Here is a 26419-nt window from a genome sequence, read left to right as displayed (position 1 = left end):
TAATTGTGCTCCCATTCATTTTTCAAAAATGTAGTATGTGTCAGGCATTTTGTAATGCTTTGGGGATACAAACATGAATAATATACACTCTTCTGATTTCAAGGAGTTTGCAGTCAATTGAGGGTACAGATAAATGAACAACTCATTACACTACAATTTATTATGCATATTTGGAGATTTGTACAAGATACATTAGATGTGCAAAGATAGGACTTTGGCTTGCCTGAAGAAATTAGAAAAGACTTCTCAGGGAAGGCAGTTCTTGAACTAAAATTTGAAGGAGAGGAAGTTTTTCCAGATGGCCAAAGGTCATGCATGGCTGTTCCTCAAACTCACCTGCTGTTATGGTAGTGGGTGGCAGGCCACTTGATTCTGTACAAAGAATCAATGCACATTTAGGATTTTTTTAAAAAAATAAAACCCCTTAAAATGGTAAATATAAAATTATTTTTATCCACTTCTTTATAACCTCATTTCATGTGGTGTTCAGATCCCTGTGCTTCTGGCGTCTATCTAGTCTACTGAGGGTACCAAAACCTCATATCAGAGGCATGTACACTTAGTTATTATTTCTGGGTTGTAGGGAGGAATGTGTAAAGAGATTAGAGAAAACAAACAAGAGAAGGAGGAAGAATTATGAGAAAAGAAAGAAAAGTGGGGGGAGGAGGATGAAATAGAAAGAAGAGGAAGAAATGCCTTCTCAGTCCAGGAAATCTCTGTATTTCACATCTAGCTTCCTTGAGGGAGCTGGACATCAAGATTCATGAGGATCCATCAGCCCAGAGGGGAGGTACAGCACCACGTCTTGATGTCAAAGAACCGGTGGGCTACACCCTCACATATCTGCTTAGTCTTCACACCATAGACAATGGGGTTCAGCATTGGTGGCACCACCACATAGAGATTGGCCAGCAAGATATGGACATGTTGAGGAATATTACGCCCAAAATGGTGGGTCAATAAGGTAAAGAAGGATGGAACATAAAACATAAGGATGACACAGAGGTGGGAGCCACAAGTGCTGAGGGTTTTGTGCTGAGCCTCCTGGGAGGGCAAACAAAACACTGCTCGGAGGATCAGTGAGTAAGACACAGCGATGAGGATCACATCCAAGATGACCATGACAATGGGCACTGAAAAGCCATACCAGATGTTAACAGTGATGTCAGCACAGGCTAAACGAGCCACTCCAATATGCTCACAGTAGGAATGACGAACAATGTTGGTTCGGCAGAAGGGCAGCCGCTTCAGCAAGAATATGACTGGGAAGATGATGCAGAAGCTTCGGGTGATGATGGCCAGAGCAATCCTTCCCACAACAGGCCATGTTAGCACTGCTGTATATCTCAGTGGGCCACAAATGGCCACAAAGGGGTCAAAGGCCATGGCTAACAGGATAGCTGACTCCCCCACAAACATCATATGGACAAAGAAGACTTGGGTGACACAGGCATCAACAGCAATGTTATGGGCATGGAGCCAAAAGATGGCTAGGGCCTTGGGCACAGTGGTGGTAGACAGCAGGATGTCTGTGATGGCCAGCACAGAGAGGGAGAAATACATGGGTTCATGAAGGTTACCTTCCATGACAATAACCACTATCAGGATGCTGTTTCCCAGGACTGCAGTGATGTAAATGAGGCAAAGAGGTATTGACAGCCAAATGTGATAAGCCTCCAACCCAGAAATGCCAAGTAGGACAAAAACTGCAGAATGGAAGATGGTAACGTTGCTGTGACTCATGATGCACTTTATGGTCCTCTCTATAATGACTTAGAAGCTGATGAGTCTCCTGAAAGTGAAGGAAACAGAAAGCACTCCTGAATATGTATAAATATCATAAAAGACAGCATAGATTTCTAAATTGCTGGACTCTCCAGGGGCAAGTTCTCCCAGAGAATGTTCATTTGGTGTAGGAACGGATTCTGGCCCATGGTCCTTCCTTTGCAAATAGAGCTTCTGTGGCAATAATGCTTCAAGTATGAACAGAGATGGCAGCACCTGCCTTCAACCACTCTGCCCCCAGAGTTTGGCCTCACCCTCCCTTTCTGACCTCATTCTACTATTTTCACACAAGCAGCATTTTCCATCTACCTGTGTTGTCCTTGTCCCTTTCCCTAAGATTTTGTTCTGCATTTACCTTTAATTTCCCTCCCCTTCTACTTCTGTTTACCGAAATAACTCCTTAAAATAATCTGAAAATAACTCCTTAAGACATACCACTTTGTAATGGTCTGTGTTCATAGCAATATGCCTCCTTCCAAAAGCCTATTAGCTAAACTATATTTTAACTTTGTTATATTTAATCCTATTACGTTTATCTGGCTATTGCCTTGAACATTTCACAGGACACTTGCACTTGTGGCCCCCTGTGCAAGGAAGTAGAGTATCAAGGGGAAATCCAGAGGAAGCCTAGAGGGGTACATTTCTCCACTCTGAACCAGATTCATACCTTCCCTAACACAGTGAGCAATGGGGCAGCCAATGAAACTGAGACAGGCAATTTTCATCACCACCTCCTCATGGACTTCTCATGCTCCTCCCCAAATAGTTGTATACAGGAGCCTCCTGGTTATGTCTGGGCTTCCTTATCTATAGAAGCCTCCCAGGAAAATGATTCTGAGCAAAAGAAATCAATGTTTTGCCCACCTGTAACCCCTGCTGACTCCACTAATACTGCCCTTTTTCCCACCCACTGTTCCCCAACCCTCAGAAAGAACCATGTTTCCCTGGTGCCAAGAAGAATTAAGTATAGAGCCCTTCTTGGCTTTCCTGCCACTCAGGTAATATTTGTTTCCTTCTGAAGTTCTGAACTATCTGCCAGCTATTAGGACTAGGGAAAGAATGTGTGATTAAGAATCTAGAAGGGAGCCTGAAGAAAAGGGACCACAGAGACAGTAAAGAGAGAATCAGAAGTATAAAGGTACCAAATAAACACTAGATTGATCTTCTCATAATGGTATTCAGAGGGTTCCAAAGAAGAGATGCAAAGGAATAAAATCCTCAGTTCATTAGTCCATCCCTCTGCCTCTATGCAAATGAACTTGCTCAGAGCACTGTGGGCTGTGGGGAGGGAGCAATGGGACTCCAGATGGGTACAAGGAAGGGAATAGAGTCGGATTCAGACAAGTAAAGGCCACAGGCAGGCTAATAATTTGACATCATTCAAGCCAGTATATTTTAAATATTTGGACCAGGAACAGTGTCTCATGCCTATAATCCCAGAAGTTTGGGAGGCCAAGTTGGGAGGATCGCTTGAAGCCAGGTATTCAAGACCTGCCTAGGTAACATAGCAAGACCCTGTCACTACAAAACAATTTAAAAATTAGCCGAGCATGGTGGCATGCACCTATAGTCTGAGCTACTTGGAGGCAGAGGCAGGAGGATCTCTTGAGCCCAGGAGTTTGGGGCTGCAGTGAGTGAGCTATGATGGCACCACTGCACTCCAGCCTAGGTGACAGAGCAAGACTCTGTCTCTTAAAAAAAAAAAATTATATATATATATAAAATATTATATATATACATATGTATACATATGTTTGTGTGTGTATATATATGTTCAACTCCTACTTAAAAGAGAGGCTGAGCTTTGCTGGAATGAGCACAGAGAAGAAGTCATTAGTAGCATTGCTCTGGCTCTATTTTAAAGTATTGAACTCAAATTCATATAAGCAAAAGCCTCACCAAAAACAAAATTCATTTTCCTTAGGAGGAAATTTATTAGACATTTATTTTCTCACAACTTTCCCAGCCCCTCCAGTTATTAACATATTCCTTCTCAGTGAAACAGTAAGACACCTGATATACATCCTCATCAAAACAACTCTGCTCTCTGCTTATGACTCCGTGATGTTTTATCACCCCAACAGTGAGATACCAAAGGCAGGGTGGAGAGAGGGGCAATGAGGCCTAGATGGCTGTTAATGAGGTCCTGGAAAGGAGGTTACTGCCCGTGGAAAGGACTTTCATTTTATTCACTGGCTTCTTAGAGCTCCAGCAAAGCCCTGCTGCTTTCTGTCAAGCACCTTTGGAGGGTTCGAGCCTCATTTAGGAAAGAGTTAAGGGTGAGAAGAAAGGAAACTCACAGGCAGAAAGAGGAATATCCAATGTCTCACAGAAGTACCTCCCAGAGCTTCCAAGGGAACTACCAGCTAAGCAAGAAAAAAAGAGCCAGAATAGTAGAGATGGGGCAGGAGCCAAGCTAGCTGGGAAAGAACACAACAAAGAAGGTGTAGATATTAAGTTCTGGAGCCAGAGTTTCTGCATTCATTTCCCAGTCCTTCCCTAACTAACTAGATCTTGGACAAGTCACTTTACTTCTGCATGCCTCAGTTTTTTTATTTGTAAGATGTGGATAACAAAAAAACTTCATGTGGTAATTGTGAGGATTAAACAAGTTTGTATTAAGTTCTCAGAAAAGTAGGTTATTACTCCTGTTTATATCATAATTATTATCATCATTATTATTATTATTGTTATTATTATTACATGTGTTTGGTCATCATTCTGTTGTATTTTTTCCAGTAGGCAAAACACCTTAATGAATATTTAGCAGCATTAAAGTGTTATTCTTCATCCAAATATGACCAAGGGAAACTCCTTTCCCAGGAAGAAAGATGAGGAAAAGGAATGAAGGAAGTGCCCAGTGAAAGGAAAATAGCCTGAGACCAGATCTCAGATGAACCTGGTGTCTCAAAAACCAGACCCAAGGGCTTTGGGTGGTACACCAGGCATGTCCAGTAGTGATGGACTTAGCTTGGGTGAGAACTACATGGCAGTTTTCCTTCAAATGCTCTGAAAAATACCCACCTGTCTCAACACAAAGAGAAATTATCTCCATCATTTACAGAAGCCTCAGGAACATCATAGAATAATGGGAGTCAGCTTCAACTGTAGAATTAAGGAGATTTGGAGATGGGAATCATAGAGGAGATTTGGTCCACACTTTAAAGGCGAAATGGAGCCACTTCTCTGCAGCTCCTGACCAGACTTCCTAACCAGCTCTATTTTTTGGTAATAACCATTTCCTCTTTAGGGGGTTATATAAAGGTCTTTTACGTGTTTATGCAATCTCAATTCAGAATACTCTCCTACCATCATAACAATGTATGAAAATGTGCTCACAAACTACATGTGATATAACTTTTAGGTAACTATGTAGGAGTTGAGTTACTTTTTTTGCCTAGTTGTATTATCTAGATATTTATTTATACAAGTATTAATTTCACTTGCCATTTTCCTTGTTATGTGCATTTTAGATGTCAAGCATTTTTCACCAGTCTTAGGTTCTTCAAAATGCACAGTCTCTGTACACTAAAGCCATGTCCCTAATGGATAAAACAGCTGCAAACCTCACTACCCCACTGCCCTTTGCTTATAAGACTACTCTCTGTTTGCAGCACAATATCTCACAGGCTTTGTTATATGTGTCATAAGAAATTTGTTTCTAATAACATATAAGGTCCCAAAATTTATGAATTATTTACCCTTCTAATATATTTGGGAAAATTCTGACTTATGCCTTTAATAAGCTCAGTCTTGCCCACGTGCACTTAAAGCCAGCATGTAAGAAGATGTTTTCATAATCTAAACCCAGTGCTATCCATGCTGCAGAGGCACTGAAATTCCCTTAATTCAGACAACCCTTAATAGTAACTCATGGTTTTTTAATTACTTATTTTTTAGCTGACAAATAAAAATGGAATACATTTATGTTGTACAACATGATGTTTTGATAAATGAATACATTGTAGAATGGCTAAATCAGGCTAATTCATGCTTATTACCTCACATATTTACTTTTTGTTGTTAAAACAAAATCAACTCTCTTAGCAATTTTCAAGTATATAATATATTGTTATTAACTATAGTCAGCATGATGTTCAGTAGACTTTTTAAACGTATTCCTCCTAATTGTATTGTTTTTTCATTTGACCAGCATCTCTTTAATCACCCCTGAACCTCAAGCCTCTGGCAACCAGCATGATTTACTTTTGTAATGAATAAACATCTTAAGAAAAATTCCCACCTATCCATTTGTTTTACTATCTATAAACATTTTGGGTATTGTGTCAAAATTTGAGTAAGCATATGGTGATGTATCATGTGTAAATATCTTCTATGTTCTTATGATGTAGTAGCAAAAATGTGGAGAACCCCAGCTCCAAAGTGCCACCTCTTCCTTCCCAGTGTCTATATCATATCTGTCCTACAAGATGCAGGACAAAAAACAGAAGAAAGAGGATTTTTCAGGTTTAGACACGTGTGACACCCAGATTACCAAAAGAAAGTTTCCTTAAGACTTTGAGACTGAGGAGCCCATAGCACTAAATACAGAGCCTGACACATTGCAGGTTCTTAGGAAATATTTGAAAAAAAAAAATAAGCCATGGAATTAGTGAATTAATCTTTCTCCAGTAGCTTTCCTTGTTTCCCCAGAACAAGGTGTTGATCAAAACCCTAGCCATTTTCATGAATAGCACCCACTAATACACTCTTCCCTGGTATAGCCTGATTCTGATGGCTCTAAAAACTGCCCTCAAACCCTTAAACAGGAAGTTTTCTCTTTCTCACGTGCTCCTGATGCTTTTCCTGGGCCCTCTCTGCATTCCTATTCCTATCTCTCATCAGTGTCTACCACCTAAACCCACTGATGTATCTCCCAATGCCCACACTCCCTACTCTATGCTCTGTCATGCTGCAATCCAACTCTCATCCTTTGTCTCACTGACCCCTTATCTTTCTCCCACATACACATTTCTTTCTTCACAACTTCAGCCTTTGTCCTTTACAGATACTCCTAAATACACAAACACTCTCTCTGTGTGTGTGTCTCTCTCTCTCTCTTTCTCACACACACACACACAAACACACCTGCCAATCCCTCCCTCTGCCACCACCAATGCTCTTAAACTCACCTACTATATCACAATATCAGCTGAAGGATTGAGAAAATGGTAGGGAAGAGCTGAAAAAAAAATCACTTTGCTTATTCTGAGGAAAGAAGAATGAAAAGAAAAGAGAAAGCTGGAGACCGTTTGTGTTGGCGTGAGGAGGTGTCACTGTTCCTGCCCTGTACAGGACCCTTATATCAGCAGACTGATAAGCTACTTGCTTCCTTCTTCTGGAGGCAGGTGTCAGAGTCACCCCTGGGATCATTGAGCATGGGGTCAATGAACAAAAGGAGACATAAAAACATTTCCCCTAGTGCCAATAGGGAACACTAACTCTAGAGATAATTAGTAGCTCCAGACAGAAAGCACATAAAGTATTAGAAGACACAGCATAGAGCAGTGACAGAGATCTCAACAATAAAATAACATTTAACAGTTAACATTTGTTGATCGATTACTACATCCCTGTCACTACATTAAGTTTTTAACATAAATTATCTCATTTAATTATCAGAACAACCCAATGAGAAAAGGCACTATTATTATACATCCATTTTGCAGATGAGAAAATGGAGGTTTAGAAAGACTAAGTAGCTGATAAGGAGAAAAGACAAAAACCCTCAAGTGAACATGTCAAAGTGTTCTGACTCAGTCTGAAAACACTCATTAATTCCTCAGAAGGTCTAATTTTGGAGGAGTAATTTTGAAGCAACCCTACAGGGTCAATCACTGAAGATAAGTTCAAGAAAAAGCAGAATAAATGGAAGATTGATTAAAAATTTTGCACCATTCAAAGCAAAATTTATAAGCACATAAAAAGATGCTCAATGTCACTAATTATTAGGGAAGTGCAAATCAAAATCACAATGTGATATCACCTCACACCCATTAGGATGGCTACCATAAAAAATCTAAGATTTAAATTTTAAAACAGAAAATAAGTTTTTGCCAGGATGTGCAGACACTGGAGCCCAGTGCACTGTTGATGGGAATGTAAAATGATACAATCACTGTGGGAAACAGAATAGTGGTTCCTCAAAAACTTAAAAATACAATTACCATATGATTTAGCAATTCTACTTCTGGGGATATATTCAAAAGAATTGAAAACCAAGTCCTGAAAAGATAATTGTACAACCATGTTCACAGCAGCATTTTTCATAATTGCTAAAACACAGAGGCAACTATGTCCATCAACAGATGAACAGGTAAGCAAAATATGATATATACCTGCAATGGAATATTATTCAGCTTTAAAAGGGACAGAAATTCTGACATATGCAACAATATGGATGAGCCTTGAAGACATTGAAGACATTGAGAGTAGCCAGTCACAAAAAGACAATTGGAATCATACAATTCCACTTACATGAGCTACTTGCAGTAGTCAAAATCACTGAGACAGAAAGTAGAATGGTGGTTGCCAGGGGCTTAGGGGAGAGGGAATGGGGAGTCATTGCTTAGTAGATATAGAGTTTTAGTTTTACAAGATGAAAAGAGCTCTGGAAATAGATTGTGGTGATGGTTGCACAATATAGATGTACTTAATCTCACTGAACTGTACAGTTAAAAATGCTCAGCATGGTAAATTTTACAATATGTATATTTTACCATAATAAAAAACTGAAGAAAAAAGCAAATTTACCTTCTATGAGCATTTAATTAAAGTACTCCAACATTGTTGGGAGGAGAATAATTCTTCTCAAATCATCTTGTAACTTTTGGAGCAATGAAATAGCTAGGAATCCAACAATGGGGGAAAGGGGGTGGAATACCAGTGTTAGATATCTACCAAAAAAAAACAAAAAACAAAAAGTTTTGTACACGAATGTTATAGAGGCTTTATTTATAGTAACCAAAAATTGGGGGAAAAAGATGTTCACCAACAGGAGAGTGGACAAATCAACTGTGATATATTATTCAGCAATTAAAATGAACAAACTATTAAAACATGCAACAATACAGACTAAACTCAAGATCTTTATGTCAAGTGAAAGAACCCAGATACAAAAGTCTACATGCTGTAGGATTGCATTATATGAGGTTCTGCAACAGATAAAACCTAGTCTACAGTGTAGAAATAAGAACAGCAATTGTCTCTGGGGTAGGAAGAACCAGAGGACATTTCTTTGATGAAAATATTCTACATTCTGAGGTGAGTGTAAGTTACATAGGTGTCTGCAATTGTCCAAAGGACTTTTGGGGGTATTAGTAAAGAATAAACAACAATGGAAAGAACAGAAATATGAGTAAATTCTTCACATCAGTTCTTTATAATATATACAATAATTAAAACAAATTATAAACCATCTGATACTAAAGACAGTAATATTTAAAAGTGGGAAGAGTAAAGGAACTTAAATAAAAGTAAGGTTTCGGCCGGACGCGGTGGCTCAAGCCTGTAATCCCAGCACTTTGGGAGGCCGAGACGGGCGGATCACGAGGTCAGGAGATCGAGACCATCCTGGCTAACACAGTGAAACCCCGTCTCTACTAAAATACAAAACTAGCCGGGCGAGGTGGCGGGCGCCTGTAGTCCCAACTACTCGGGAGGCTGAGGCAGGAGAATGGCGCAAACCCGGGAGGCGGAGCTTGCAGTGAGCTGAGATCTGGCCACTGCACTCCAGTCCGGGCGACAGAGCGAGACTCCGCCTCAAAAAAAAAAAAAAAAAAAAAGTAAGGTTTCCACAAAAGTTGTAAAATATCGATACTAGCAGACTATGATGAGTCACATATGTATATTTTAATACACAAAGCAATCACTAAGAAAACTATAAAAAGCAATCCACTGAAAAACACTATAAATCAGGGATCCTGTGGCCTGCTAGGAACCAGGCCGTACAGAAGGAGGTGGGCGGCAGGCAAGTGAGCATTACCGCCTGAGCTCCGCCTCCTGTCAGATCCGCCGCGCATTACAGTCTCATAGGAGCCTGAACCTTATTAAGAACTGAGCATGCGAGGGACCTAGGTTGCGTGCTCTTTATGAGAATCTAGTGCCTGATGATCTAAGGTGAAAGTTTCATCCTGAAACCATCCGCCCTCCCCTATCTGTGGAAAAAATTGTCTTCCACAAAACTGGCCCCTGGTGCCAAGGTGCTGTAAATAAATCAAGACAAAATCTTAAAAATGTTCAAGTAACCCACAGAAATGGAAGAAAACAGAAACAGAGGAATAAGACACAGAAGAAACAAAGAGAAAACAATAAAATGGCAGGTAAACCCTAACATATTAATAATTGCCGTAATTGTAATGGTCTAAATACACCAATTAAAAGCAGATTGGCAAAGAGGAAAAATAAAACGTGATCCAACTATATGATGTTTACAAGAATTAACTTCAAATTCAATGACATAGATAGGTTGAAAATACAAGTTTGCAAAAAAAAATGTATCACGCAAGTATTTATCCAAAAAGAAAGCAAGAATGCTAATATTTCAGATAAAGTGGACTTCAGGGCAAAGAAAATTACTAATGATAAAGTCACACATTACAAAATGATAAAGTAATCAATTCACTATGAAGATATAATCCCAAGTATGTAGGCTTCAAACAACAGAGTCTCAAAACATTTTCAGTAGCAAAAACTGAAACAACTGAAAGGAGAAATAGACAAATCCACAATTAAAATTTGGGACCTCAAAAGCCCCCTTGCAGTTGAAGTTCTATCTCAGCAACTCCTAACAGAACTACAAGACAGAGTGTCAATAAGGATACAGAACTACCAAAAAGTGAAATTACACAGGCTATGTTCCTGACAATACTGGAATCAAACTGGAAATCAATAACAGAGGGAGAACAAGAAAGTCTCTAAATAATTGGAAATTAAATAGTAGACTTCTAAATAAAGTATGGGTCAAAAAAAGTCATAAAATAGTTTTTTAAAAAAATCAGAACCGAATGGAAATGAAAATATAAAATATAAAAATGGGTGGAATGTGGCTAAAGAAATGCTAAAAGAGATTTTTAGCGCTACGTGCCTACTTTAGAAAAAAGAAAAGGTCTCAAATCAATAATCAAAGTTCCTATCCCAAGAAACTAGGGGAGAAAGAGAAAAATAAGCCCAAAACAAACAAAAAGAAAAAAGTAATAAAATTAAGAGCAGAAATTAAAGAAAGTGAAAAATAAAAAAATAGAAAAAATCAATAAAAGTAAAAGCTGGCTCTTCAAAACATCATTATAATTAATAAGCCATCTAGCAAGACTGACAAAGATAAAGAGAAGATACAAATCATCAATATGAGGAATAAAGCAGGGGGAATCTCACTGTAGATTCTAGTATTACCACAGAAAATAAGGAAATAATATGAACAACTTTATGCGCACATATTTGGCTGTTTAGAAAAAATAGACCAATTTATCAAAACTCACAAATTTTCTTTAAACTCAAGACAAAATAGATAATCTAAGAATAGTCTCATAACTATTTTTAGAATGGAATCTTTAATTAATAAAAAAAGAAATCTCCAGGCCCAGATTGTTTCACTGAAGAATTCTACTAAACTTTAAAGAATTAACACCAATTATTACATAATTATTTCCAGAAAATAGAAGACTAAGAAACACTTCTCAAGCAGCCAATATTGCCCCAAACCAAAATCAAATGAAGACCATACAGAAAACAACCATCAAAACAATATTAGCAAATTTAATCCAACAATGTATTTAAAAAATTATATGCTACAACCAAGTGAGATTTTTTTCCGGGTTTGTAAAGTTGGTTCAACAATCAATCAGTGTAATCCACCATGTGAATAAGCTCAAGAAGAAAAGCCATAAAATCATATCCATTGAAGCAGGAAAAACTGTTGTCAAAACCCAATATCCATTTATAACTAAAATTCTTACCAATGTAGAAACAGAGAACTACCACAACTTGATAAAGAGCATTGACAAAAAAACCTGCAGCTAACATCGTACTAATGGTAAAAATGGAATGCTGTTTCTGTAAGGTCAGGAACATGACAAAGATATTCACTCATCAGTCTTGTTCAACATCATACTGGAATTTCTGGCCACTTCAATAAGATAAGCAAAAGAAATAAAAGACATACAGATGGGAACTGTCGGTAGGAATGTAAATGGTATACCCACTCATAAAATAGTTTGGGTATCTTAGCTCAGACTGCTGTAACAAAAATATCACAGACTGGGTGACTTTAACATTTATTTATCACACTTCTGAAGATTGGAAAATCCAAGATGAAGGCACCAGCAGATTTAGTGTCTAATAAGCAGCTTCCTGGTTCATAGCTAGCTGTCTTCTCACTGTTTCATCATATGGCAGAAGGGATAAGGGAGCTCTCTGGGGTCTCTTTTACAAGGGTGCTAATCCCATTCGTGAGAGTTCTGCTCTCATGACATAAACACCTCCCAAAGGCCCATTGCCAAATAACCATTGCATTGGGAATTAGGTTTTAATATATAAACTTGCGGTGACATAAACATTTGGTCTATAGCAGGCAGTTTCTTATAAAACTAAACATCTAAATATGCTACTATATATGGCCCAGCAATTGTACCTTTGGGCATTTATCTCAGAAAAATAAAAATTATGTTCCCACAGAAAACTCATATATAACAGTTCACTGAAGATATATTGCTATTAGCCAAAAACTGGAAACACCCTGGATATCCTTCAACAGATGAACAGTTAAACAAACTGAGGCACATTTATACAATAAAATACCACTTGGCCAGGCACGGTGGCTCACACCTGTAATCCCAGGACTTTGAGAGGCCAAGGTGGGTGGATCACCTAGGTCATGAGTTCGAGACCAGCCTGGCCAATATGGTGAAATCCCATCTCTATTAAAACTACAAAATTAGCCGGGTGTAGTGGCACATGCATGTAATCCCAGCTACTTGGGAGACTGAGGCAGGAGACTCGCTTGAACCTGGGAGGCAGAAGTTGCAGTAAGCTGAGATCATGCCACTGCACTCCAGCATGGGCAACAAGAGTGAAAACTCTGTCTCAAAAAAAAAAAAAAGAAAGAAAGAAAATACCACTCGGTAGTAAAATAAATGAACTATTTATATACCAAGTCAAAAAAAAATCCAGAAGGTTACATACTGTATGATTTCATTTATATAACAATCTTGAAATGACAAAATTATAGAAATGAAAAAAAAGAAAAGAGTAGTGGTTTCTAGGGGTTATCACTGGGAGTGTAGGAGGGAAGGAATGAGGTGGATATGCCTATAAAAGGGCAAAAGGAGGGATCTTTGCAGTGCTGCAGCTATTCTGTATCTTGATTGTACCACTGTCACCATACTGGTTGTGGATACTGTACTATAGTTTTGCAAGATATTATTATTGGGTGAAATTAGACAAATATTACCTGAAATCTCTCTGTATTGTTTCTTACAACTGCATGTGAATATATAGTAACTTATAATAAAAAAGGTATGTGTATGTGAATTTGGCTACAGTCATGCACTACATAATGACATTTCAATCAAAGACAGATTACGTATACACTCATGGTCCCATAAGATTATAGTGTCATATTTTTGCTTTACCTTTTCTATGTTTAGAGACTTACCATTGTGTTACCACTACCTGCTATGTTCAGAACAGTAACGTGCTACATATGTATACTTGTGCCATGTTGGTGTGCTGCACCCATCAACTTGTCAGCACCCATCAACTCGTCTTTTACATCAGGTATAACTCCCAAGGCAATCCCTCCCCCCTCCCCACCCATGATAGGCCCCGGTGTGTGATGTTCCCCTTCCCGAGTCCAAGTGATCTCATTGTTCAGTTCCCACCTATGAGTGAGAACATGCGGTGTTTGGTTTTCTGTTCTTGCAATAGTTTGCTGAGAATGATGGCTTCCAGCTGCATCCATGTCCCTACAAAGGACACAAACTCATCCTTTTTTATGGCTGCATAGTATTCCATGGTGTATATGTGCCACATTTTCTTAATCCAGTCTGTCACTGTTGTGCACATGTACCCTAGAACTTAAAGTATAATAATAATAATAAAATAAAAATAAAAAAAGAAATTAGCTTCCAAGCATAAGGAAAGCCTACTTTCAGGGTTTAACATAAAGTAAATATATCTAATATAGTCTAACATGGAAATTTACAGGAGCCAGACTGGATAAATTAGTAGGAAACCTAATAATTTTTTATCAATGTACATTCACTAAAAAAGTAGTAAATAAAGAAAACAGTCTATTGCATTTAACTAAAAAAAAAAAAAAAAAAAAAAAAAAAAAAAAAAAGAACAGTAACGTGCTATACTGGCGTGTACCTTTGGAGCAATAGGCTATACCCTACAGCCTAGGTGTGTAGTAGGCTATATCACCTAGATTTATGTAAGTACACTCTATGATGTTCAGAAAACAGCTAAATCACCTAATAATGCATTTCTTAGAACATATCCACATCACTAAACAACACATAACTGTATTTAAAAAGAACAGCTGTATCTATTGACCTAAAGCATGTTTGCAATATGCTATTGTTAAATATTTAAGTGTAGTACTCAGTATAAAGTAGGTGCGCATTATTTATTGAATGACTAAAAGGAAATTATGGAAAATATATATTATTTGATTCCAAAATTATAAAATAAAAAAATTAAAAAATAAAATATTTATGTTTGTATAAGTACAGATGAGCATGGAGAAAGGTGTGAAAAGACGCATAAGAAGATGTTAACAAAAATTACCTTAGTAGTAGAGGAGAGGTTGGAAAGAGGAGGACAGGATGAAGAGATTATTAAAATTTTCTTTACATATCTTTATATTTTGGTTGTAGTAAATACTTGTAAAATTTGTATTTCCATAGACAACAAATAATACTTTTAAACATATTTAAATGATTTGGAAAAAAGCAAACAACCTAATAAGATGAAAAGCAAAAAATATGAATGGCATGAATATGACTGTAGGATGAGTTTAGCACAGTGATGGTCAAATTTAACAAAATTTGCAAAATGAGGTAAATGAAGTTCTTCAAGGATGTTGTGGTGAGGGCCCAAGGAAAGAAAAGAGTTGAGAGGTTTGATGACAACAGATGAAGCACAAGAAACAAGCATCAAAATGAAGAAGAAAACTCTGTGATGACATGTTGGCCAGAACTAAAGAGTCTATGGAGTCCATATTCAGGCTCCATAGACTACAAAAAAAACTCTATAATATTACCTTCTCCACACAAAAATGAAGAAGGATGGGCTAGGAACACATACACAAAGGTGGCTGGCCAATACAGGAAGTGGCAGTGACACATTGCAGACTTAAGTAATGTGAAAATGGACAAAACTGACATTTACAATAAATTCTCAGCCCTGGCCAGTGACACACTTGGAGTACAAGAACATCTATAGAGTGGCTTACATTGCTGTGAGTACACAAGAGAAGTGAGAGGAGAAAAAGGATGCTGGCCAGGAAATTACAGAACATTTCACTGACGCTCTAGGTAAGCTGGAAATCACAGTTGCAGACCTTTGGCAGGGAGGTTTGTATGATATAGAATTCACATTAGCAACTACAGAGGGGAGGCAGAAAGTCCTAGCTGTATCATGGACAAAAAGCTATAATGGAAAAGATAAAGAAGATAATTATTTGGGTGGATGCAAGAATATTCAAATAAAGTCAGCAGTCAGGAGAAAAGCCGTCTTATTTCCCTGCAGATTGTAGGCAAAGCAATGTGGCTGCTCCTTCAACCCTAAAGGGTGCATTGTCTAGGGAAGGGAGGGGGAAATGCAGACTGAGGAGAAATGAAATTACCCATGAGAAAAAGGTGAAAAACAACCTGATTTAGTTTTATGAAGCTCTTATAACCCTGATGCTACATAATCATTAAGAAAACTTGTTTTGAACTCACACTGACCTAAATTCAAATTAAGATACATTAGAAGTTTTGTGATCTGAAGTAAGCCACCTATGCCTCAGCTATTTCATCTGTAAAATGGAAATAATAATAGTGTCTACCTCATACGGATATTATATTGAGTGAGACGATATGCATAGAGTGCCTGGCCCAGTGCCTCACTCACAGTAAGTGTTCAATACATCATAAACTGGGAGGCAATACTAAGTGTTGTCAAGGTCTACACACTATAAAAAGAAAAAATATAATATTGTCTTTATACCGAGGATAAGAAAAAACAAATAATATAGAAAAACCACGTCCTTGATGTGCTTTCAGCTAAAATTAAAATGTTCTGTAAGACAAATGAAACTATACATAAAATTAAAAGGCAACAAACTGGAAGGTGATATTTCCAACATAAAACAAAATGTTAGCATCTAGAATACATAGAAAATTTCTACAGATAAATACAGGGGAGAGAAATACTAAATGACTAACAAATATATGAAAAAATATGTTAAAATGAGATAATATTTCTAATTAATTCAATTCACCTGAGTACCTGAACAAAAAAAAAAAAACCAGAGAAAATAAAATAAATCAGATTTACAAAAACATGAGTCTGATAATACAGTATTTTCAAGGATGTTATAAAAACCAGGATCTTTCATAAAATTGCTAGTGGGAATACAAACTAGAACAACTATTTTGAAGAGCAATTTGATAATATCTGCTAAAGATAAAAATGTACATGCCTTATGACCTAGCCATTCCAATTCTAGATATATGCTCAAGAGAAGGTTTCACATATGTGAAAATAAAGACATGTATAAAGATATCCATAGCAGTGTACATAGCAAGATAACCAGAAACAATTTGAATTCTATCAATGATAACTATTTGGCATAATCATATGCTATCGAACTACATAACAATTCAAAGGGATAATAAAGATCTGTTTATTCACATAAAAGAACTCAAAACTTAACTTGCTGTATACAGTAGTAAATAATTTATGTAAACACTTAAAAGCACCAAGTATTACAGCAAAAGCATTAAAAGCTGAAGTACACTCTGAATTCATGATAATTATTATTTCTCAGGTGAGAGAATGAGACACTACAGGGGATTAAAAGATACATTTTACCTGTAATTGTTAATGTCTTTATTAAAAGGAATTGGAAGCAAGTAGGAAAAAGCGTTAATAACTGTCAATTCTGGGTATGTTGATACATGTGCATGTTCTTATTCTTTATACTTTTATATCTGTTTGTCATTTCTCAAAAGTGTGACAAAAAATAAAATACAAAAAAGCACATTATAGACCAGAGGATCAGTCATGAGGTTGCTGCAGTATTCCACACTAAGGTTGTGAGCTATAAAATAGGTTATATTATATTGGAGACAGAGAGTAGTCAGATACACAGCTCTTAAGGAGATAGGTCTTAGTGGCTGTTTGAATGTTTAGTTGGCTCAGGCTTCCATAACAAAATACCATAGACTGGGTGGGTTAAACAACAGACATTTCTTTCTCACAGTTCTGAAGGCCAGCAAGCCCAGGATCAAGCTGCCAACAGAGTAGGTTCCTAGTGAGGACTCTCTTACTGCTTACAGTGTGCTGTTTTCTCACTGTGTCCTCACAGTGTGTCTCTCTCTTCCCCTTCTTATAAAGACACTAATCCCATTCATGAGGGTCCCACCCTCATGACCTCATCTAACCCTAATTACCTCCTGAAGGTCTCATCTGCAAATACCATAACCTTGGGGGTTGTGGCTGGAACACGTGAATTTAGTAGGGGGACACCAACATAACAAATGTAATGATAAGAGAGGCTGTTTACCCATCTGCAGTACTTTGCTTGATATGTAATGAGTTCTGAACAATGATTGCTGAATTCTGTGAATGACATTTATACTTTTCGTGGTTGTAAGAGTTACCCATGCAATGTGAATTCAGAGGGAGGAGGATAATCATGGGAAAAGATAAAAGTGTTATCTATTACCTCAGAGAACAACATCAAGGAGTTAATTTCTTGAGCAATAACCTCAACCCAATCTCAACAAGGTGAGTCACTTCAAAAGCCCTCCTCTAAATGCTAGAGAATGCTTACAGGGAACTACTTGTCTTCTATTTTTAAGAGTCATTGGAAGACCATCCCAGCAGTGTTCTCCTCAGCCATTACTGGTCAGAGAGGCTTAGTCAAAAAACATCTCTTGAAGGAATACAACGATTTGCTAAGTTAAGAGAGTTTCAGGGTCCTAACCCAATTTTACAGGTATAGCTTTGCCTTGGAAACAAAGATGGCAACTGTGACCTCGGCATTCATAGAGTCACTTCTATATATGGTCAAAGTTAGTGTCAGTCCCAGAATCTCTGGATTCTGGGTTGAGGAAGGAATGAGCCTATTGCAGAGGAAGGAGACATGGATAAGGAGGGTAGACAAGATTAAAAGAGATTTAATTAAAAACTAGATGTGATCTATTCCATATCCCTACCATAACCTGACTTCTGGAAGATCCTATTATGACAGAGAGGGAAAACATTTCCCTTCTCAAATCTACAACCTCAATGCAAGCACATCTACTATCCTCCTAGGAACTGAGGATGCCCAATGGTCCAGAGCTTTATGGAATACTCAGGATCTGCTCATGGAAGGGCTGGGAAGCATGAAGTAGAGGAGGAAAACCAATGCTAGAAGAATGGGCATAGTGGTTCCACGACTCCTTCCACATCTCCATAGGGTAGGGCAAACCTGATCTTACAGTATCTCTCTACCTCTCCTAAAACTGAGCGAAGGAAGCCTGGGCTACTGTGGTGCCATTAGTCACAAAAGGATCTCATACTGACCCAGGAATTGGGATTTGACAATTGAGTTTGCTCTAGTAGGTTTCTAGAAGAGGATTTAGTGCTGTATGACACCACGAGAACCCAAGATTTCCGATCTGTAATCTATCATGTAAAGTGATAAGCTACTTATATGTGTTCTTGCTCATGGATCATTTTAAATGGAAAACAATAGAACAGGCCCACATGGAGCCAGCTGTTATCTAAGAACCCTATTCTATAGATGTTGGTGGTAGTTGCATTAGCCAAAAATGTAAGAAAATCAGAGTCAGTCTCCAGACAGAACCCTCCTATCCTATTTTCCATGTCAGTCTAACAGCAACTAAGAAATCCAAAGAGCCTCCCTTCTCCCCACCCCACCCAACTCCTCACAGAGAGCTGACACCCTGCTCTGGGGAGTAGGCTCTCGCATATAGCCCCCACAAGGTCACAGGTGTCAAATCCCCTCCTCTAATGGTCAATGTCACAGGAAAAGACCAGACAGTTGGTTCCCAAGGTGTGCTTAGACAGCTTCTGTAAGTATGAACTGGAGCTTGGGAGACTAACCAAGGAATCTTCTAAAGACGAAGTCAATGATATCTCCCAGTGTATCTTGGATTACTGGAGAATGGGAAATACATAACACAGTAGATTTCCAAGAACCTAATGACTTCAAATTTGGACTTGTTGGGCTTATGGATTCTGTAATTTATCTTATGAACAATCTTTGCACAAAGAGCAAGTGTCCAAGACAGCCAAAACTTTTATTAGTGTTCTCTTGCGGCCAAGAGCACTTTTTCCTAACCCTCTCCTTCATGGCTCTTAACCCACCACTCCCACCTGCTCAGTACTCCTCTCCTCCCTGAATTGGTGACAGCTCACCATTTACTACCAAATAATTACAGCTCTTTGTACATCTCTCCTAGGATCACCTGCCAATCCCAAAATCTCCTGAACTCCGTCTTGCAGGAATGGGTGCATTTTGCTCCAACTATTCTAAAAATTCCTACTCATGTTCTAAACCTCAGCAACAATTTTTGAAGTAGTGGCTAAGAGCAAGTATGCTAGAGCCAGACTGAGTTAGTATCCTAACTCTGCTGTTTACTAGCTATACGACCTTGACCAAGTTAACATCTATCTCTTAGTTTCTTTTGTAAAATGGAAGAAAGAATTGTGCCCACCTCAAATGACTGTTGTGAGGTTAGGGCTTAGAGCAGTGCATGTACACAGGAAACTCCACAAAACTTTTAACCATTACTGTGATTCAGAGATTTCCCTGACTCCCCCAGGAAGAGTGAAAATCTTCTTTCTCTGTGCTGCCATCATATCTGGTATTGACTTGAGTTAAGGCAATTACCTTAACAACCCTTCAACAACTGTTTAGATCACTGTGTCCGTTAGACTGTGAACTCCTTGAGAGCAGTATGGTCTTGTTATTGCCACTGTATCCTCACCACATGACACAAGGCCAGGCAGAAAAGAGATTCAACTAGTTCTGCTATAATGCTAGTTTTGAAATACAAATTGTTCAAAGACAATTGACATATGTATTAGGGAACTGAGAATAATGTGAATTTCATGTTTTCTTGCATGTAACTCCACTTTCAAGAAAGTAGGTGAACACAGAAAACTGAACCCAGCTGAACTGAACTGAGTAAGAAAGCTCAACATGCACACATGCATATACCTCAAACATCGATCAGCTACTTCAGTTCACCACTTGTGTTATGAGCCATACCCATTCACATCTGATATTACAACTTTCTGTCCAATTTCATTTCATTTTATTTATTTTTTAGAGACAGGGTCTCATTCTATCACCCAGGCTGGAGTGCATGGCATGATTATAGCTCACTGTAGCCTTGAACTCCTGGGATCAAGTGATCCTCCTGCCTCAGCCTCTCAAGTAGGTAGAACTACCGGTGCATGCCACCATGGCTGGCTACTTTTTAAATTTTTTGTAGAGATGGGCTCTCACTGTGTTGCATGGACTGGTCTAGACCTCCTGGGCTCAAGTGATCCTCCTGTCTTGGCCTCCCAAAGTGCTGGGATTACAGGTGTGAGCCACTGTGCCCAGCCCATCTTTTTCTTAAATGTGTCACTGATGAAGTTTTTGAGTGTTGTGCCCCTACCTTCATTTTTCCAATAGGTCCTGTGGTCTTTATTGCATAACTTTACATAGTGTGATGAGTTTAACAATATGTCTCCTTATAATAAAAAGAACTGTATTCAACAGACTTGTGGTTAATGGTAAATAACTCTTTTTCTTCGTGGATACCTAAGACTCCTGAAACTGTAGGAACCCCTATTCATCAGCAAAAGCTGTTTGGACTAGCGGTCTGTCCCACAATTAAAAGCAAAATATATTTATTCATAGCTAACTACATGCCAGACTTGTGGTGAGCAGTAGAGACACTGTGGCTAATAAAAAGCAATATCTGCAACTCTTTTGGTCTAGTGGGGAATTGAGAGACAAGAAATTACAACAGATTGGGCTAGATGCTATTAAAGAATAAAGCAACAAATTTTCTCCCGGACTTCGGTGAGCCAGGAAAGACTTCCCTGAGAAAGTGTTCCTTTCCCAGATCTTTCCACCCGATAGTCTCTTTCCTGGCTTGCCCCCGTTTCTGCCTCCTTACTCTACTTCCTGAGTCACCAGCCTATCAGCACTGAGCAGAGAGATACAAAAAGAGTTAATGTGGCACAGGTGGGAGGGAGAAAGGCCCTGAGGGAAGCAGGTAGAACAGCCACATAAAGAGCCCCACAGGCACTGATTAAAATGAAAAGAAGCTGCCAACACACAGTGCTTGAGATCTTTCCCAGTCAAGCCTTCTGCTGGCGATTTCTTCCTCATTCATCTATCCATTCAACATGTATTAAGCTTCTTAGGTGGGCTAGATCCTGGGAGAAGTCAATCTACTCGTCCTGCCTCCTCCAATGTCAGAGATGCTTCTTCCTCAGATGGCTGCTACTGAGTTGAGTGCCATTTTCTCCCTCTATGTCACCTCCACTCCCTCTGGCATGCCAGGAATGAGACTCTAGTGGGACCCACTTTTGTATCGTGAAGAAGGAAAGGAAACAGAAGAAAAGTCTCGTTTCATACTGCCATCTCTCTGTTGCTCCCCAGCCCCAACTCCAACTCTCCAGCTGGTGTTCAGCATCAAGTTCAAAACATAAGCACCCTGCACCCCAAAAATCTAGCAAGTTTTCCCTTGCCACACCAAGCTCCCAGATTCACTCCAGATTCCATCTGACTCCCACTACGGTTTCTCCCTTTTTTTCTACTCTGCCTCCTCTCTTCCAGGATGGTGGGTGCGGAGAATGGGCAATTGCTCAGAGCTGGGCAAACCTTAATATCACTGTACTCACCAGCTCTATACAGCTGAAGAAGCTGAGGTCCAGAGGTCTTGCCCAAGGATACACAGGCAGGGACAGGACAGCTGGAAGCCTGATTCCCCACCCTGCCCCCAGCACTGGCTTTCTCCTCATAGAGACTGAGACTGACTCTATTTGGACCCTGAGGAAGAAAAGTATTCATCTCCGCTCCACCCTCTGCTGACATCGTTAGAAGGCTCTCTCTGGCTATCTATACCAGCCACTGCAGCAGGCAGCCTCTTCCTCACTACCCCTTCCTCCCACTACAATACATATCGACTTTTAGGAGCAAAGGATTCTCTTATCTAAGATAGAATTTCAACTTTAATTATCCATCCAAACCCCCACTAACCAAAAGTTATAACCCTGTGATCCTCCCAGCCCTGCACTACTCCTACACATATGCCATGGATGGGTTTGTGCCACTGTGACACCCCCAAAATCTCTCCCCTTGTCTTTCCTGTCAGGATTCATGCCCCCCATGAGCCCTCAAGTTGTGCCCACCACAGAATGGCAGAAACTCTCCAACTCAATTCCACCTTCCTACGCCCAACCTTCTTCATACTGACTGGCTTTCCAGGGCTAGAAAGTGCCCAGACTTGGCTGACATCGGTCTTTGGGCCCATTTATCTGCTGGCCCTGCTGGGCAATGGAGCACTGTTGGCAGTGGTGTGGATAGACTCCACACTGCACCAGCCCATGTTTCTACTCTTGGCCATGCCAGCAGCCACAGACCTAGGCTTAGCCACATCTATAGCCCCAGGGTTGCTGGCTGTGCTGTGGCTTGGGCCCCGATCTGTGCCATATGCTGTGTGCCTGGTCCAGATGTTCTTTGTACATGCACTGACTGCCATGGAATCAGGTGTGCTTTTGGCCATGGCCGGTGATCATGCTGTGGCAATAGGGCGTCCACTGCACTACCCTGTCCTGGTCACCAAAGCCCATGTGGGTTATGCAGCCTTGGCACTGGCACTGAAAGCTGTGGCTATTGTTGTACCTTTCCCACTGCTGGTGGCAAAGTTTGAGCACTTCCAAGCCAAGACCATAGGCCATACCTATTGTGCACACATGGCGGTGGTAGAACTGGTGGTGGGTAACACACGGGTCAACAATTTATATGGTCTGGCACTTTCACTGGCCATCTCAAGTATGGATATTCTGGGTATCACTGGCTCCTATGGACTCATTGCCCATGCTGTGCTGCAGCTGCCTACCCAGGAGGCCTATGCGAAGGCCTTTGGTACATGTAGTTCTCACATCTGTGTCATTCTGGCCTTATACATACCTGGTCTCTTCTCCTACCTCACACACCGCTTTGCTCATCACACTGTCCCAAAGCCTGTGCACATCCTTCTCTCCAACATCTACTTGCTGCTGCCACCTGCCCTCAACCTCCTCCTCTACGGGGCCCACACCAAGCAGATCAGGAACCAACTCCTGGACACCTTCACATTCAGAAAAAGCCCGTTGTAATGTCCAGTGGTAACAATGGAGCCTAAGAGTGGAGGTGAAGGGACACTCGGAGGGGAGTCTGGGGCTGTGAATTATGTTATCTTCATCCCAGTCTGCATATGACTGTTACCATCATTTAACAGGTAATTGCTGTGGAGTCCCTACTATGTGCAACACTGGCATCTGTAAACTTTGACTTAAACATGTATTCTGCTTGGGAGGAGGCAGGAGGTAGAGGTCAGGGAGCTACACTACCATGCAGGAAAAATTAGTGAAGGATCATAATAAACAAGATCTAACTTAACTCCCTTTCCTGCTCCCCACCTCCATTATTTCAGTCTAAGTCTTCCCATGCTCCCACACAAAAGCTCCTCTATAGATCTCAAACTTGATGGACGTGCTTGGCACTGCCGCAGAGGGTGGCTCTGTCCCTGGAGTCAAGTGCTTGGGTACCTGTCTGAAATCACAGCCCTCTCTACTCCTGGAGCCAGATTCTGTTTTCAGACTGCCCTCAGGAAACGAGTTATTATACAGGCTAATCTCCCACCTTCTGATAATCTAAATAATGTGCCCTGTGGTACCAATTTGGCCACTTCAAATTCAAAGAATCCTCTTTTGGTCTCATCTGTAATTACTATTCTTCCTTCCCCCAACTCCCACCAAAGCCCCCAAAATTAACAGCTAGAACTTCTTCCCCTTTGACTGCAGCTTCAGAGGTCAGGGGTACACTGAAAGAAATGTTGATATCCCAGAAAATCACAGCAGCCACATCATCTGATTGCCTGAGGCTGAATTACTATGGTTTCTTGTCAATCTGCCCTTTTGTGCACCCTCAACAAGAAGGTACAATCCCAAAATAAAATCCCCATCAGCACCCCCATTTGTCTTCACCAACATAATTAGAAGCACATGATGTTAGTGCAATATGATAAATGAAACATTTCGCACTTCCGTACCTGCCAGAGCAAGAACAGGAAGTGTGGTGGTGTTGCCCAACAGGTGATTCATTTTCAGCTAAGACACCACACTGGAAGGGACATTACATAACAAAAGGTCTTTAATACCATCATGGAGTTCAGAATAAGTATAATATAATAAGTATAATATGGCAGGGTGTCACCGTTATGAGATCAGAAAAAGCTGCAGACTGCAAATGCAAACCCAAGCTCTCCAGGAAAACTATCATAACCACAGGTATTGGAGTTAGACATGAAAACTTGAAGCCAGGAGCAACCCAGTCCACTCAGCACAGATAGCTGGACCAAGCTGGACCACGGACCACCACACAGATCAGGAGGCTGCAGATCAGAAAAAGCAGATGATGCCATCTCTGGTGCCACACTGGGTCCTACCAGGTCATCAATAACAAGGACTAAAGAGTCCAGAAGCTCTGTATGATTTTCAGAGGCATCATCACACTGCACACAAGTAGATACAGAGGAAATCTACAGTCACCCTAAGTGTGGGCTCATTCATTCTCAAGACTAATTTTTTTCATGAGGTTCTGAGTTTAAACGGCCTCCAAGCAATGATTTTGCAGATAACTGCAACACAATTCTAATCCTAATGAGTCATAAGTCTTGAAGATGTTCATACCCTTCTCTTACTCTAAATTCCCCTTTATTGCAGTGAGCTGTGATCACACCACTGCACTCCAGCCTGGTGACAGTGAGACCCTGTCTCATAAATAAATAAGTTCCCCCTTAATAAATCTATCCTAAGAAAATAATTGACATGTGAACAAGCATATATGTAGTAAGATATTTATTGATTATAAATAAATATGTGTGATAATCCTGTGTCTCACATATATACAGGTATACTATTTTTTGCCTTTCCCCTCTGATACATGAAAGGGAAATCATCTGCAGCCAACATTCATAAACAATGAATTCTGTCACCCTCCCACCACATGAAGACTCTCTTCTAAGGCACCTTCAACCCCTGGTTGTGCACAACTTTTCAAGGTAGCTGGTTACAGAGCTGTACGTTGTCCATTGTAGCAATTTTCTGCCTTCAAGCTAAAAATCCACTCCCTTGGACATTTGTATCTTGTTCCAAATTGAGATTGCATACATACCTGCCATATGATAGTTTCAAGAGCTTTACCACACTCTCATTCCTCATGACAACCTGAGAATTAATTATAAGCCCACAATCCCTCATCCATAATTCCAAAATTTAAAAAAAAAAAACTCTGAAGAAAGAAACAACATTTTTTATAACTTTGGCCCAAAACCTGACACCTCAACCATCATGATCCTATTTATAATCTTTATTTATCTTATTTAGTGTGAATATTCATACATCTAACTTCAGAAGTGTTGATGTGTTTGATTATAGGGCACTGTCCTGAATCCCACTGGGGTATTCCTTAATACATGATATATATATATATATATATTATATTCCTTTTCTATAATCTGAAAAAAACTGAATTCCAAAATATCTGTCCCTAAAAGTTTCAAATAAGGTATGAGGGGTCTGTGTGATTATCCTTGAAGTCTGAGAGACATGAAGAGACTTGTTAGGGCTCTTTATCACTCTAAAGTCTTTGCTGTCAATACTATTCTATACTGCCCTACAGGTTCATAATGAGAACCTCATGTTCTCTGGATAAAAAGATCCATCTGTTTGTTACCCTCATGCTCTCCATTCAGATCACCCTCAGATACCCTGCAGATGATCTGTCTCTCACACCACACCAGAGGCAAATCCTATAAACAGGACATGGCCCAAAGAGCCCAGCCCTTAGGCTCACCATCTCCATCCAGGACCCAGTTGCCATCCATTTTCCTTCAGTAACTTTTAGTCTCAGTCTTTCTGAGTCAAAAGGAAAGACCGACTTACTTAAGTGTTGGGGTAGATCAGTAGGGAATTTAGGGATCGTAGGGAATCATGATAATCAGGCAGCAGAAGAATGTATGGGCTTCTGACTGAGGAGTAATCAGACAAAAGTTTTCAGTCCCAATTTCCCCTCTGAGCCCCTCTCCCAAAAGTCCTAAAGAGATCCTCCTCGTCCTTTTTTTTTTTTTTTTTTTTTTTTTTTTTT

The 26419-nt window shown here is 39.7% G+C and overlaps 2 protein-coding genes across 2 annotated transcripts in view; one reads left to right on the top strand and one right to left on the bottom strand.

Moving 5' to 3' along the window:
- Positions 1-742: 742 nt before the first annotated feature.
- The window catches only part of OR52B2 (olfactory receptor family 52 subfamily B member 2), a 28291-nt gene continuing 2614 nt past the window's right edge, over positions 743-26419 (bottom strand). The window contains exon 2 of the mRNA XM_017893666.1: positions 743-1792. Coding sequence (XP_017749155.1) covers positions 775-1743 — 969 coding nt within the window. The 5' untranslated portion in view covers positions 1744-1792 and the 3' untranslated portion in view covers positions 743-774. The remainder of the gene's footprint in view (positions 1793-26419) is intronic.
- OR52W1 (olfactory receptor family 52 subfamily W member 1) lies at positions 22354-23454 on the top strand. The gene has a single exon (XM_017893667.1). The coding sequence runs from the start codon at positions 22426-22428 to the stop codon at positions 23386-23388; it is 963 nt and encodes a 320-aa protein (XP_017749156.1). The 5' UTR covers positions 22354-22425; the 3' UTR covers positions 23389-23454.

This window comes from Rhinopithecus bieti, unplaced genomic scaffold (assembly GCF_001698545.2).
Source record: "Rhinopithecus bieti isolate Rb0 unplaced genomic scaffold, ASM169854v2 scaffold_24049, whole genome shotgun sequence".
NCBI lineage: Eukaryota > Metazoa > Chordata > Mammalia > Primates > Cercopithecidae > Rhinopithecus > Rhinopithecus bieti.
Note: the sequence above shows the minus strand (reverse complement) of the source record. Positions and strands in the feature narration are given on the sequence as shown.

Coding starts and splice junctions, on each gene's coding strand:
- OR52W1 (XM_017893667.1), top strand. CDS start 22,426: ATGGCAGAAACTCTCCAACTCAATTCCACCTTCCTACGCCCAACCTTC.